This window comes from Coregonus clupeaformis, unplaced genomic scaffold, assembly GCF_020615455.1.
Source record: "Coregonus clupeaformis isolate EN_2021a unplaced genomic scaffold, ASM2061545v1 scaf0245, whole genome shotgun sequence".
NCBI lineage: Eukaryota > Metazoa > Chordata > Actinopteri > Salmoniformes > Salmonidae > Coregonus > Coregonus clupeaformis.
This window is the reverse complement of record NW_025533700.1, coordinates 341340-356462: the sequence shown is the minus strand read 5'-3', so window position 1 is coordinate 356462 and position 15123 is coordinate 341340. Positions and strand designations below refer to the sequence as shown.

At 45.2% G+C, this 15123-nt stretch overlaps 1 protein-coding gene, 2 long non-coding RNA genes and 7 other non-coding genes across 11 annotated transcripts in view; 7 read left to right on the top strand and 3 right to left on the bottom strand.

Moving 5' to 3' along the window:
• LOC121531504 (ras-related protein Rab-11A) overlaps window positions 1-12282 on the bottom strand; it is a 32666-nt gene extending 20384 nt beyond the window's left edge. The window contains exon 1 of the mRNA XM_041836749.2: window positions 12093-12282. Within this exon, the coding sequence (XP_041692683.2) occupies window positions 12093-12132 (40 nt within the window). The 5' untranslated portion in view covers window positions 12133-12282. The remainder of the gene's footprint in view (window positions 1-12092) is intronic.
• On the top strand, window positions 875-946 carry trnaq-cug. The gene has a single exon. It is a non-coding gene; the product is annotated as a tRNA-Gln (tRNA).
• LOC123484244 lies at window positions 1556-7852 on the bottom strand. 2 transcript variants are annotated; one of them, XR_006658458.1, is made up of 3 exons: window positions 7786-7852; window positions 2577-2637; window positions 1556-1596 (listed from the first exon to the last, which is right to left on the bottom strand). It is a non-coding gene; the product is annotated as an uncharacterized LOC123484244 (long non-coding RNA). The 2 variants fall into 2 exon arrangements; XR_006658459.1 differs by lacking the exon at window positions 7786-7852 and adding an exon at window positions 5714-5733.
• trnaq-cug lies at window positions 2883-2954 on the top strand. The gene has a single exon. It is a non-coding gene; the product is annotated as a tRNA-Gln (tRNA).
• Window positions 4948-5019, top strand: trnaq-cug. Its single transcript has one exon. It is a non-coding gene; the product is annotated as a tRNA-Gln (tRNA).
• trnaq-cug lies at window positions 7078-7149 on the top strand. The gene has a single exon. It is a non-coding gene; the product is annotated as a tRNA-Gln (tRNA).
• Window positions 8736-10495, bottom strand: LOC123484245. The gene is made up of 3 exons (XR_006658460.1): window positions 10460-10495; window positions 9109-9229; window positions 8736-8792 (listed from the first exon to the last, which is right to left on the bottom strand). It is a non-coding gene; the product is annotated as an uncharacterized LOC123484245 (long non-coding RNA).
• On the top strand, window positions 9467-9538 carry trnaq-cug. The gene has a single exon. It is a non-coding gene; the product is annotated as a tRNA-Gln (tRNA).
• trnaq-cug lies at window positions 10879-10950 on the top strand. The gene has a single exon. It is a non-coding gene; the product is annotated as a tRNA-Gln (tRNA).
• Window positions 12283-14673: 2391 nt separating the features above from the next.
• On the top strand, window positions 14674-14745 carry trnaq-cug. Its single transcript has one exon. It is a non-coding gene; the product is annotated as a tRNA-Gln (tRNA).
• The last annotated feature ends 378 nt before the right edge of the window (window positions 14746-15123 follow it).

Genomic DNA, 15123 nt, shown 5'->3' with positions numbered 1-15123 from the left:
TAACCTTAGTGGTGTTATCCTGCCTGGCACTGCAATACACTGCAGCCAGAGCCTTGTCGTTTAACCCAGTGGTGTTATCCTGCCTGGCACTGCAATGCACTGCAGCCAGGCCTTGTCGTTTAACCTTAGTGGTGTTATCCTGCCTGGTACTGCAATGCACGCAGCCAGAGCCTTGTCGTTTAACCTAGTGGTGTTATCCTGCCTGGCACTGCAATACACTGCTGCCAGAGCCTTGTCGTTTAACCTTAGTGGTGTTATCCTGCCTGGCACTGCAATGCACTGCAGCCAGAGCCTTGTCGTTTAACCTTAGTGGTGTTATCCTGCCTGGCACTGCAATACACTGCAGCCAGAGCCTTGTCGTTTAACCTAGTGGTGTTATCCTGCCTGGCACTGCAATACACTGCTGCCAGAGCCTTGTCGTTTAACCTTAGTGGTGTTATCCTGCCTGGCACTGCAATGCACTGCAGCCAGAGCCTTGTCGTTTAACCTAGTGGTGTTATCCTGCCTGGCACTGCAATGCACTTTCGTTAACCTTAGTGGTGTATCCGCACTGCAGCCAGAGCCTTGTCGTTTAACCCTAGTGGTGTTATCCTGCCTGGCACTGCAATACACTGCAGCCAGAGCCTTGTCGTTTAACCTTAGCAGCAGGAAAGCTAGCCTAGTTTAGCATCCAACCGCTATATATAATGGCCACTTCCGGATCAAGCGTTTTCATTGACAACACTTCTTCTCACTTTATTTCATTAATATATCTACATTAAATGAATTTAGCGAATAAATTCATACATTGTGTCAACAGCTAGTAATGGGCGAAGAATGGCGGAAGAATCACAGTTAGTAAGATTGGTATCGTGCCTACGACTAAGCACAGCACGGTTCTATGGTGTAATGGTTAGCACTCAGGACTCTGAATCCTGCGATCCGAGTTCAAATCTCGGTAGGACCTGAAGTTTTGAAGTTCTAAACTGTGAGTCAAAACAGTTGGGGATTACGAGGAGTAGATTAAATAAACTAAACAAAAATATAAACCTAACATGTAAAGTGTTGTTTCATGAGCTGAAATAAAAGATCCAAGAAATTTTACATATGCACAAAAAGCTTGTTTCTCTCAAATGTTGTGCACAAATTAATTTAATAACCTCTTAAGGATCGTACCCTTTTTTTCTTTTTTTTTACTGGCCAACAAGCTAAATACAAATCATCAACGGCTGTTAGTTAGCATTATTGCGAATATCAAGACAATGACCCAATAGCTATATTTATATCCAATAATATCCAAACGCCCTCCTTTTAAGTTCGCAGGATATCAGGCTAAAGTCAGCTGGCTGCAATGCGTAGCGTTAGCTAGCCGCTAACTAGCTTAGCTTCCTGTGCCGTAGCCAGGCGACCACTCCCAGCAAACTCGGATTACATCACATTTTATGGACAGGTAACGTTATGTCAGATTTAGTATAAATGTACCTTTAAATAAGTAATCATACTCGTCGTCTCTATTCCCCATTCTGAATTTAAAAAAATTAAGGAGATGTTCGATGTCTTTGAATCCAAGTGGCACCGTCCCTTTCCTTTCTTCCTCGGTCCTATCGGTTATTCTACCTTAGTGGTGTTATCCTGCCTGGCACTGCAATGCACTGCAGCCAGAGCCTTGTCGCTTTAACCTAGTGGTGTTATCCTGCCTGGCACTGCATGCACTCAGCCAGAGCCTTGTCGTTTAACCTTAGTGGTGTTATCCTGCCTGGCACTGCAATGCACTGCTGCCAGAGCCTTGTCGTTTAACCTAGTGGTGTTATCCTGCCTGGCACTGCAATGCACTTGTCGTTTAACCTTAGTGGTGTTATCCTGCCTGGCACTGCAATACACTGCTGCCAGAGCCTTGTCGTTGAACCTTAGTGGTGTTATCCTGCCTGGCACTGCAATGCACTTGTCGTTTAACCTTAGTGGTGTTATCCTGCCTGGCACTGCAATGCACTGCAGCCAGAGCCTTGTCGTTTAACCTTAGTGGTGTTATCCTGCCTGGCACTGCAATGCACTTGTCGTTTAACCTTAGTGGTGTTATCCTGCCTGGCACTGCAATGCACTGCTGCCAGAGCCTTGTCGTTTAACCTTAGTGGTGTTATCCTGCCTGGCACTGCAATGCACTTGTCGTTTAACCTTAGTGGTGTTATCCTGCCTGGCACTGCAATGCACTGCAGCCAGAGCCTTGTCGTTTAACCTTAGTGGTGTTATCCTGCCTGGCACTGCAATACACTGCTGCCAGAGCCTTGTCGTTGAACCTTAGTGGTGTTATCCTGCCTGGCACTGCAATACACTGCAGCCAGAGCCTTGTCGTTTAACCTAGTGGTGTTATCCTGCCTGGCACTGCAATGCACTGCTGCCAGAGCCTTGTCGTTTAACCTTAGTGGTGTTATCCTGCCTGGCACTGCAATGCACTGCAGCCAGAGCCTTGTCGTTTAACCTAGTGGTGTTATCCTGCCTGGCACTGCAATACACTGCAGCCAGAGCCTTGTCGTTTAACCTTAGTGGTGTTATCCTGCCTGGCACTGCAATACACTGCAGCCAGAGCCTTGTCGTTTAACCTTAGTGGTGTTATCCTGCCTGGCACTGCAATGCACTGCAGCCAGAGCCTTGTCGTTTAACCTTAGCAGCAGGAAAGCTAGCCAGCTAGCTAGTTTAGCATCCAACCGCTATATATAATGCCCACTTCCGGATCAAGCGTTTTCATTGACAACACTTCTTCTCACTTTATTTCATTAATATATCTACATTAAATGAATTTAGCGAATAAATTCATACATTGTGTCAACAGCTAGTAATGGGCGAAGAATGGTCGGAAGAATCACAGTTAGTAAGATTGGTATCGTGCCTACGACTAAGCACAGCACGGTTCTATGGTGTAATGGTTAGCACTCAGGACTCTGAATCCTGCGATCCGAGTTCAAATCTCGGTAGGACCTGAAGTTTTGAAGTTCTAAACTGTGAGTCAAAACAGTTGGGGATTACGAGGAGTAGATTAAATAAACTAAACAAAAATATAAACCTAACATGTAAAGTGTTGTTTCATGAGCTGAAATAAAAGATCCAAGAAATTTTACATATGCACAAAAAGCTTGTTTCTCTCAAATGTTGTGCACAAATTAATTTAATAACCTCTTAAGGATCGTACCCTTTTTTTCTTTTTTTTTACTGGCCAACAAGCTAAATACAAATCATCAACGGCTGTTAGTTAGCATTATTGCGAATATCAAGACAATGACCCAATAGCTATATTTATATCCAATAATATCCAAACGCCCTCCTTTTAAGTTCGCAGGATATCAGGCTAAAGTCAGCTGGCTACAAATGCGTAGCGTTAGCTAGCCGCTAACTAGCTTAGCTTCCTGTGCCGTAGCCAGGCGACCACTCCCAGCAAACTCGGATTACATCACATTTTATGGACAGGTAATGTCGTAGTAAATATAAAATGTTATAGCTTGGTCTGACTAAAATGTTGTGCATGACCCATTTTGTGTTAGGAGCTTGTTTTCAATCAATGCTGTTCCTATGCAAGAACAATGGACAGAGGACCATATCTTGTCAAGGACAACACCCACGCCACAGGCCACAATCACTGTTGCTCCCCACGAGTTTCCCTTGAGACATACACACACTCACACACACATTTCTCTGTGGACGCACACACACAAACTCCACTTCTTTCTACTGGTCGGGTGCCAAGGGCAGAGGACTCTGCCGTGCACCAATGGGGCTTCTGCTCTGGACAGAGCAGACCCGCCTCCTACGCCTCGGGAACCAATCAAGGGACTAGAAGAAGGACCCCTTTCATTATGTTGCATTGTATAAAGTAATGCTGAAAACTCTGTTTATCCATCCTTCTCAGCTGACACTATTAGCGTGGCATATGATTAGGTCCATGCATGTTAATTAGCAGGATCCCATGCATGTAGCTTGAGCAGTACCAGCTATCTCTGTGTTTAATAAACTGCCTTTTGCTTAAGCAAATTCCTCTCCGTCTAGCGTCGTTGGTTTTGTACTTCCTCTCCATATTATGGTTTCACCAACAGTAACGTTATGTCAGATTTAGTATAAATGTACCTTTAAATAAGTAATCATACTCGTCGTCTCTATTCCCCATTCTGAATTTAAAAAATTAAGGAGATGTTCGATGTCTTTGAATCCAAGTGGCACCGTCCCTTTCCTTTCTTCCTCGGTCCTATCGGTTATTCTACCTTAGTGGTGTTATCCTGCCTGGCACTGCAATGCACTGCAGCCAGAGCCTTGTCGTTTAACCTTAGTGGTGTTATCCTGCCTGGCACTGCAATGCACTGCAGCCAGAGCCTTGTCCTTTAACCTTAGTGGTGTTATGGTCCTCTGGTCCTCTGTAGCTCAGCTGGTAGAGCACGGCGCTTGTAACGCCAAGGTAGTGGGTTCGATCCCCGGGACCACCCATACACAAAAAAATAAATAAATGTATGCACGCATGACTGTAAGTCGCTTTGGATAAAAGCGTCTGCTAAATGGCATATTATTATTTATTATTATTATCCTGCCTGGCACTGCAATGCACTGCAGCCAGAGCCTTGTCGTTTAACCTTAGTGGTGTTATCCTGCCTGGCACTGCAATGCACTGCAGCCAGAGCCTTGTCGTTTAACCTAGTGGTGTTATCCTGCCTGGCACTGCAATACACTGCAGCCAGAGCCTTGTCGTTTAACCTTAGCAGCAGGAAAGCTAGCTAGTTTAGCATCCAACCGCTATATATAATGCCCACTTCCGGATCAAGCGTTTTCATTGATAACACTTCTTCTCACTTTATTTCATTAATATATCTACATTAAATGAATTTAGCGAATAAATTCATACATTGTGTCAACAGCTAGTAATGGGCGAAGAATGGTCGGAAGAATCACAGTTAGTAAGATTGGTATCGTGCCTACGACTAAGCACAGCACGGTTCTATGGTGTAATGGTTAGCACTCAGGACTCTGAATCCTGCGATCCGAGTTCAAATCTCGGTAGGACCTGAAGTTTTGAAGTTCTAAACTGTGAGTCAAAACAGTTGGGGATTACGAGGAGTAGATTAAATAAACCTAACATGTAAAGTGTTGTTTCATGAGCTGAAATAAAAGATCCAAGAAATTTTACATATGCACAAAAAGCTTGTTTCTCTCAAATGTTGTGCACAAATTAATTTAATAACCTCTTAAGGATCGTACCCTTTTTTTCTTTTTTTTTACTGGCCAACAAGCTAAATACAAATCATCAACGGCTGTTAGTTAGCATTATTGCGAATATCAAGACAATGACCCAATAGCTATATTTATATCCAATAATATCCAAACGCCCTCCTTTTAAGTTCGCAGGATATCAGGCTAAAGTCAGCTGGCTGCAAATGCGTAGCGTTAGCTAGCCGCTAACTAGCTTAGCTTCCTGTGCCGTAGCCAGGCGACCACTCCCAGCAAGCTCGGATTACATCACATTTTATGGACAGGTAACGTTATGTCAGATTTAGTATAAATGTACCTTTAAATAAGTAATCATACTCGTCGTCTCTATTCCCCATTCTGAATTTTAAAAAATAAGGAGATGTTCGATGTCTTTGAATCCAAGTGGCACCGTCCCTTTCCTTTCTTCCTCGGTCCTATCGGTTATTCTACCTTAGTGGTGTTATCCTGCCTGGCACTGCAATGCACTGCAGCCAGAGCCTTGTCGTTTAACCTTAGTGGTGTTATCCTGCCTGGCACTGCAATGCACTGCAGCCAGAGCCTTGTCGTTTAACCTTAGTGGTGTTATCCTGCCTGGCACTGCAATACACTGCTGCCAGAGCCTTGTCGTTTAACCTTAGTGGTGTTATCCTGCCTGGCACTGCAATGCACTGCAGCCAGAGCCTTGTCGTTTAACCTAGTGGTGTTATCCTGCCTGGCACTGCAATACACTGCAGCCAGAGCCTTGTCGTTTAACCCAGTGGTGTTATCCTGCCTGGCACTGCAATGCACTTGTCGTTTAACCTTAGTGGTGTTATCCTGCCTGGTACTGCAATGCACTGCAGCCAGAGCCTTGTCGTTTAACCTAGTGGTGTTATCCTGCCTGGCACTGCAATACACTGCTGCCAGAGCCTTGTCGTTTAACCTTAGTGGTGTTATCCTGCCTGGCACTGCAATCCACTGCAGCCAGAGCCTTGTCGTTTAACCTTAGTGGTGTTATCCTGCCTGGCACTGCAATACACTGCAGCCAGAGCCTTGTCGTTTAACCTAGTGGTGTTATCCTGCCTGGCACTGCAATACACTGCTGCCAGAGCCTTGTCGTTTGACCTTAGTGGTGTTATCCTGCCTGGCACTGCAATGCACTGCAGCCAGAGCCTTGTCGTTTAACCTAGTGGTGTTATCCTGCCTGGCACTGCAATGCACTTGTCGTTTAACCTTAGTGGTGTTATCCTGCCTGGCACTGCAATGCACTGCAGCCAGAGCCTTGTCGTTTAACCTTAGTGGTGTTATCCTGCCTGGCACTGCAATACACTGCTGCCAGAGCCTTGTCGTTGAACCTTAGTGGTGTTATCCTGCCTGGCACTGCAATGCACTGCAGCCAGAGCCTTGTCGTTTAACCTTAGTGGTGTTATCCTGCCTGGCACTGCAATGCACTGCTGCCAGAGCCTTGTCGTTTAACCTTAGTGGTGTTATCCTGCCTGGCACTGCAATACACTGCTGCCAGAGCCTTGTCGTTTAACCTTAGTGGTGTTATCCTGCCTGGCACTGCAATGCACTGCAGCCAGAGCCTTGTCGTTTAACCTAGTGGTGTTATCCTGCCTGGCACTGCAATACACTGCAGCCAGAGCCTTGTCGTTTAACCTTAGCAGCAGGAAAGCTAGCTAGTTTAGCATCCAACCGCTATATATAATGGCCACTTCCGGATCAAGCGTTTTCATTGACAACACTTCTTCTCACTTTATTTCATTAATATATCTACATTAAATGAATTTAGCGAATAAATTCATACATTGTGTCAACAGCTAGTAATGGGGGAAGAATGGGCGGAAGAATCACAGTTAGTAAGATTGGTATCGTGCCTACGACTAAGCACAGCACGGTTCTATGGTGTAATGGTTAGCACTCAGGACTCTGAATCCTGCGATCCGAGTTCAAATCTCGGTAGGACCTGAAGTTTTGAAGTTCTAAACTGTGAGTCAAAACAGTTGGGGATTACGAGGGAGTAGATTAAACCTAAACCTAACATGTAAAGTGTTGTTTCATGAGCTGAAATAAAAGATCCAAGAAATTTTACATATGCACAAAAAGCTTGTTTCTCTCAAATGTTGTGCACAAATTAATTTAATAACCTCTTAAGGATCGTACCCTTTTTTTCTTTTTTTTTACTGGCCAACAAGCTAAATACAAATCATCAACGGCTGTTAGTTAGCATTATTGCGAATATCAAGACAATGACCCAATAGCTATATTTATATCCAATAATATCCAAACGCCCTCCTTTTAAGTTCGCAGGATATCAGGCTAAAGTCAGCTGGCTGCAAATGCGTAGCGTTAGCTAGCCGCTAACTAGCTTAACTTCCTGTGCCGTAGCCAGGCGACCACTCCCAGCAAACTCGGATTACATCACATTTTATGGACAGGTAACGTTATGTCAGATTTAGTATAAATGTACCTTTAAATAAGTAATCATACTCAGTCGTCTCTATTCCCCATTCTGAATTTAAAAAATAAGGAGATGTTCGATGTCTTTGAATCCAAGTGGCACCGTCCCTTTCCTTTCTTCCTCGGTCCTATCGGTTATTCTACCTTAGTGGTGTTATCCTGCCTGGCACTGCAATACACTGCTGCCAGAGCCTTGTCGTTTAACCTTAGTGGTGTTATCCTGCCTGGCACTGCAATACACTGCAGCCAGAGCCTTGTCGTTTAACCCAGTGGTGTTATCCTGCCTGGCACTGCAATGCACTTGTCGCTTTAACCTTAGTGGTGTTATCCTGCCTGGTACTGCAATGCACTGCAGCCAGAGCCTTGTCGTTTAACCTTAGTGGTGTTATCCTGCCTGGCACTGCAATGCACTGCTGCCAGAGCCTTGTCGTTTAACCTTAGTGGTGTTATCCTGCCTGGCACTGCAATGCACTGCTGCCAGAGCCTTGTCGTTTAACCTTAGTGGTGTTATCCTGCCTGGCACTGCAATACACTGCAGCCAGAGCCTTGTCGTTTAACCCAGTGGTGTTATCCTGCCTGGCACTGCAATGCACTTGTCGTTTAACCTTAGTGGTGTTATCCTGCCTGGTACTGCAATGCACTGCAGCCAGAGCCTTGTCGTTTAACCTAGTGGTGTTATCCTGCCTGGCACTGCAATGCACTGCAGCCAGAGCCTTGTCGTTTAACCTTAGTGGTGTTATCCTGCCTGGCACTGCAATGCACTGCAGCCAGAGCCTTGTCGTTTAACCTTAGTGGTGTTATCCTGCCTGGCACTGCAATGCACTGCAGCCAGAGCCTTGTCGTTTAACCTTAGTGGTGTTATCCTGCCTGGCACTGCAATACACTGCTGCCAGAGCCTTGTCGTTTAACCTAGTGGTGTTATCCTGCCTGGCACTGCAATGCACTGCAGCCAGAGCCTTGTCGTTTAACCTTAGTGGTGTTATCCTGCCTGGCACTGCAATACACTGCAGCCAGAGCCTTGTCGTTTAACCTAGTGGTGTTATCCTGCCTGGCACTGCAATACACTGCTGCCAGAGCCTTGTCGTTTGACCTTAGTGGTGTTATCCTGCCTGGCACTGCAATACACTGCTGCCAGAGCCTTGTCGTTTAACCTAGTGGTGTTATCCTGCCTGGCACTGCAATGCACTTGTCGTTTAACCTTAGTGGTGTTATCCTGCCTGGCACTGCTGCCAGAGCCTTGTCGTTTAACCTTAGTGGTGTTATCCTGCCTGGCACTGCAATGCACTGCAGCCCAGAGCCTTGTCGTTTAACCTTAGTGGTGTTATCCTGCCTGGCACTGCAATGCACTTGTCGTTTAACCTTAGTGGTGTTATCCTGCCTGGCACTGCAATGCACTGCAGCCAGAGCCTTGTCGTTTAACCTAGTGGTGTTATCCTGCCTGGCACTGCAATGCACTTGTCGTTTAACCTTAGTGGTGTTATCCTGCCTGGCACTGCAATGCACTGCAGCCAGAGCCTTGTCGTTTAACCTAGTGGTGTTATCCTGCCTGGCACTGCAATACACTGCAGCCAGAGCCTTGTCGTTTAACCTTAGCAGCAGGAAAGCTAGCTAGTTTAGCATCCAACCGCTATATATAATGGCCACTTCCGGATCAAGCGTTTTCATTGACAACACTTCTTCTCACTTTATTTCATTAATATATCTACATTAAATGAATTTAGCGAATAAATTCATACATTGTGTCAACAGCTAGTAATGGGGGAAGAATGGGCGGAAGAATCACAGTTAGTAAGATTGGTATCGTGCCTACGACTAAGCACAGCACGGTTCTATGGTGTAATGGTTAGCACTCAGGACTCTGAATCCTGCGATCCGAGTTCAAATCTCGGTAGGACCTGAAGTTTTGAAGTTCTAAACTGTGAGTCAAAACAGTTGGGGATTACGAGGAGTAGATTAAATAAACCTAACATGTAAAGTGTTGTTTCATGAGCTGAAATAAAAGATCCAAGAAATTTTACATATGCACAAAAAGCTTGTTTCTCTCAAATGTTGTGCACAAATTAATTTAATAACCTCTTAAGGATCGTACCCTTTTTTTTTTTTTTTTTACTGGCCAACAAGCTAAATACAAATCATCAACGGCTGTTAGTTAGCATTATTGCGAATATCAAGACAATGACCCAATAGCTATATTTATATCCAATAATATCCAAACGCCCTCCTTTTAAGTTCGCAGGATATCAGGCTAAAGTCAGCTGGCTGCAAATGCGTAGCGTTAGCTAGCCGCTAACTAGCTTAGCTTCCTGTGCCGTAGCCAGGCGACCACTCCCAGCAAACTCGGATTACATCACATTTTATGGACAGGTAACGTTATGTCAGATTTAGTATAAATGTACCTTTAAATAAGTAATCATACTCGTCGTCTCTATTCCCCATTCTGAATTTAAAAAAATAAGGAGATGTTCGATGTCTTTGAATCCAAGTGGCACCGTCCCTTTCCTTTCTTCCTCGGTCCTATCGGTTATTCTACCTTAGTGGTGTTATCCTGCCTGGCACTGCAATGCACTGCAGCCAGAGCCTTGTCGTTTAACCTAGTGGTGTTATCCTGCCTGGCACTGCAATGCACTGCTGCCAGAGCCTTGTCGTTTAACCTAGTGGTGTTATCCTGCCTGGCACTGCAAATGCATTGTCGTTTAACCTTAGTGGTGTTATCCTGCCTGGCACTGCAATGCACTGCTGCCAGAGCCTTGTCGTTTAACCTAGTGGTGTTATCCTGCCTGGCACTGCAATGCACTCAGCCAGAGCCTTGTCGTTTAACCTTAGTGGTGTTATCCTGCCTGGCACTGCAATGCACTGCAGCCAGAGCCTTGTCGTTTAACCTAGTGGTGTTATCCTGCCTGGCACTGCAATACACTGCAGCCAGAGCCTTGTCGTTTAACCTTAGTGGTGTTATCCTGCCTGGCACTGCAATACACTGCAGCCAGAGCCTTGTCGTTTAACCTTAGCAGCAGGAAAGCTAGCTAGTTTAGCATCCAACCGCTATATATAATGGCCACTTCCGGATCAAGCGTTTTCATTGACAACACTTCTTCTCACTTTATTTCATTAATATATCTACATTAAATGAATTTAGCGAATAAATTCATACATTGTGTCAACAGCTAGTAATGGGGGAAGAATGGGCGGAAGAATCACAGTTAGTAAGATTGGTATCGTGCCTACGACTAAGCACAGCACGGTTCTATGGTGTAATGGTTAGCACTCAGGACTCTGAATCCTGCGATCCGAGTTCAAATCTCGGTAGGACCTGAAGTTTTGAAGTTCTAAACTGTGAGTCAAAACAGTTGGGGATTACGAGGAGTAGATTAAATAAACTAAACAAAAATATAAACCTAACATGTAAAGTGTTGTTTCATGAGCTGAAATAAAAGATCCAAGAAATTTTACATATGCACAAAAAGCTTGTTTCTCTCAAATGTTGTGCACAAATTAGTTTAATAACCTCTTAAGGATCGTACCCTTTTTTTCTTTTTTTTTTTTTACTGGCCAACAAGCTAAATACAAATCATCAACGGCTGTTAGTTAGCATTATTGCGAATATCAAGACAATGACCCAATAGCTATATTTATATCCAATAATATCCAAACGCCCTCCTTTTAAGTTCGCAGGATATCAGGCTAAAGTCAGCTGGCTACAAATGCGTAGCGTTAGCTAGCCGCTAACTAGCTTAGCTTCCTGTGCCGTAGCCAGGCGACCACTCCCAGCAAGCTCGGATTACATCACATTTTATGGACAGGTAATGTCGTAGTAAATATAAAATGTTATAGCTTGGTCTGACTAAAATGTTGTGCATGACCCATTTTGTGTTAGGAGCTTGTTTTCAATCAATGCTGTTCCTATGCAAGAACAATGGACAGAGGACCATATCTTGTCAAGGACAACACCCACGCCACAGGCCACAATCACTGTTGCTCCCCACGAGTTTCCCTTGAGACATACACACACTCACACACACATTTCTCTGTGGACGCACACACACAAACTCCACTTCTTTCTACTGGTCGGGTGCCAAGGGCAGAGGACTCTGCCGTGCACCAATGGGGCTTCTGCTCTGGACAGAGCAGACCCGCCTCCTACGCCTCGGGAACCAATCAAGGGACTAGAAGAAGGACCCCTTTCATTATGTTGCATTGTATAAAGTAATGCTGAAAACTCTGTTTATCCATCCTTCTCAGCTGACACTATTAGCGTGGCATATGATTAGGTCCATGCATGTTAATTAGCAGGATCCCATGCATGTAGCTTGAGCAGTACCAGCTATCTCTGTGTTTAATAAACTGCCTTTTGCTTAAGCAAATTCCTCTCCGTCTAGCGTCGTTGGTTTTGTACTTCCTCTCCATATTATGGTTTCACCAACAGTAACGTTATGTCAGATTTAGTATAAATGTACCTTTAAATAAGTAATCATACTCGTCGTCTCTATTCCCCATTCTGAATTAAAAAAATTAAGGAGATGTTCGATGTCTTTGAATCCAAGTGGCACCGTCCCTTTCCTTTCTTCCTCGGTCCTATCGGTTATTCTACCTTAGTGGTGTTATCCTGCCTGGCACTGCAATGCACTGCAGCCAGAGCCTTGTCGTTTAACCTAGTGGTGTTATCCTGCCTGGCACTGCAATGCACTGCAGCCAGAGCCTTGTCGTTTAACCTTAGTGGTGTTATCCTGCCTGGCACTGCAATGCACTGCAGCCAGAGCCTTGTCCTTTAACCTTAGTGGTGTTATGGTCCTCTGTCCTCTGTAGCTCAGCTGGTAGAGCACGCCTTTACGCCAAGGTAGTGGGTTCGATCCCCGGACCACCCATACACAAAAATATGTATGCACGCATGACTGTAAGTCGCTTTGGATAAAAGCGTCTGCTAAATGGCATATTATCTGCCTGGCACTGCAATGCACTGCAGCCAGAGCCTTGTCGTTTAACCTTAGTGGTGTTATCCTGCCTGGCACTGCAATACACTGCTGCCAGAGCCTTGTCGTTTAACCTTAGTGGTGTTATCCTGCCTGGCACTGCAATGCACTGCAGCCAGAGCCTTGTCGTTTAACCTAGTGGTGTTATCCTGCCTGGCACTGCAATACACTGCAGCCAGAGCCTTGTCGTTTAACCTTAGTGGTGTTATCCTGCCTGGCACTGCAATGCACTGCAGCCAGAGCCTTGTCGTTTAACCTTAGTGGTTAGAGGACTGGCCACCCCTCATAGCCTGGTTCCTCTCTAGGTTTCTTCCTAGGCTTTCGCCTTTCTAGGGAGTTTTTCCTAGCCACCGTGCTTCTACACCTGCATTACTAGCTGTTTGGGGTTTTAGGCTGGGTTTCTGTACAGCACTTCGAGATATTAGCTGATGTAAGAAGGGCTATATAAAATAAAATTGATTGAAATTGATTGAGTGGTGTTATCCTGCCTGGCACTGCAATGCACTGCAGCCAGAGCCTTGTCGTTTAACCTAGTGGTGTTATCCTGCCTGGCACTGCAATGCACTTGTCGTTTAACCTTAGTGGTGTTATCCTGCCTGGCACTGCAATACACTGCTGCCAGAGCCTTGTCGTTTAACCTTAGTGGTGTTATCCTGCCTGGCACTGCAATGCACTGCAGCCAGAGCCTTGTCGTTTAACCTTAGTGGTGTTATCCTGCCTGGCACTGCAATGCACTGCAGCCAGAGCCTTGTCGTTTAACCTTAGTGGTGTTATCCTGCCTGGCACTGCAATACACTGCAGCCAGAGCCTTGTCGTTTAACCTTAGTGGTGTTATCCTGCCTGGCACTGCAATGCACTTGTCGTTTAACCTTAGTGGTGTTATCCTGCCTGGCACTGCAATGCACTGCAGCCAGAGCCTTGTCGTTTAACCTTAGTGGTGTTATCCTGCCTGGCACTGCAATACACTGCAGCCAGAGCCTTGTCGTTTAACCTTAGTGGTGTTATCCTGCCTGGCACTGCAATGCACTGCAGCCAGAGCCTTGTCGTTTAACCTTAGTGGTGTTATCCTGCCTGGCACTGCAATACACTGCAGCCAGAGCCTTGTCGTTTAACCTTAGTGGTGTTATCCTGCCTGGCACTGCAATACACTGCAGCCAGAGCCTTGTCGTTTAACCTTAGTGGTGTTATCCTGCCTGGCACTGCAATGCACTGCTGCCAGAGCCTTGTCGTTTAACCTTAGTGGTGTTATCCTGCCTGGCACTGCAATGCACTGCAGCCAGAGCCTTGTCGTTTAACCTTAGTGGTGTTATCCTGCCTGGCACTGCAATGCACTGCTGCCAGAGCCTTGTCGTTTAACCTTAGTGGTGTTATCCTGCCTGGCACTGCAATGCACTGCAGCCAGAGCCTTGTCGTTTAACCTTAGTGGTGTTATCCTGCCTGGCACTGCAATACACTGCAGCCAGAGCCTTGTCGTTTAACCTTAGTGGTGTTATCCTGCCTGGCACTGCAATACACTGCTGCCAGAGCCTTGTCGTTTGACCTTAGTGGTGTTATCCTGCCTGGCACTGCAATCCACGCACCAGCCTTGTCGTTTAACCTTAGTGGTGTTATCCTGCCTGGCACTGCAATGCACTGCTGCCAGAGCCTTGTCGTTTGACCTTAGTGGTGTTATCCTGCCTGGCACTGCAATCCACTGCTGCCAGAGCCTTGTCGTTTAACCTTAGTGGTGTTATCCTGCCTGGCACTGCAATCCACTGCAGCCAGAGCCTTGTCGTTTAACCTTAGTGGTGTTATCCTGCCTGGCACTGCAGCCAGAGCCTTGTCGTTTAACCTTAGCAGCAGGAAAGCTAGCTGGTTTAGCATCCAACCGCTATATATAATGGCCACTTCCGGATCAAGCGTTTTCATTGACAACACTTCTTCTCACTTTATTTCATTAATATATCTACATTAAATGAATTTAGCGAATAAATTCATACATTGTGTCAACAGCTAGTAATGGGGGAAGAATGGTCGGAAGAATCACTGTTAGTAAGATTGGTATCGTGCCTACGACTAAGCACAGCACGGTTCTATGGTGTAATGGTTAGCACTCAGGACTCTGAATCCTGCGATCCGAGTTCAAATCTCGGTAGGACCTGAAGTTTTGAAGTTCTAAACTGTGAGTCAAAACAGTTGGGGATTACGAGGAGTAGATTAAATAAACCTAACATGTAAAGTGTTGTTTCATGAGCTGAAATAAAAGATCCAAGAAATTTTACATATGCACAAAAAGCTTGTTTCTCTCAAATGTTGTGCACAAATTAGTTTAATAACCTCTTAAGGATCGTACCCTTTTTTTTTTTTTTTTATTTATTTAAAATGACATACCCTAACTGCCTGTAGCTCAGGACCTGAAGCAAGAATATGCATATTCTTGGTACCATTTGAAAGGAAACACTTTGAAGTTTGTGGAAATGTGAAATTAATGTAGGAGAATATAACACATTATATCTGGTAAAAGATAATACAAACAAAA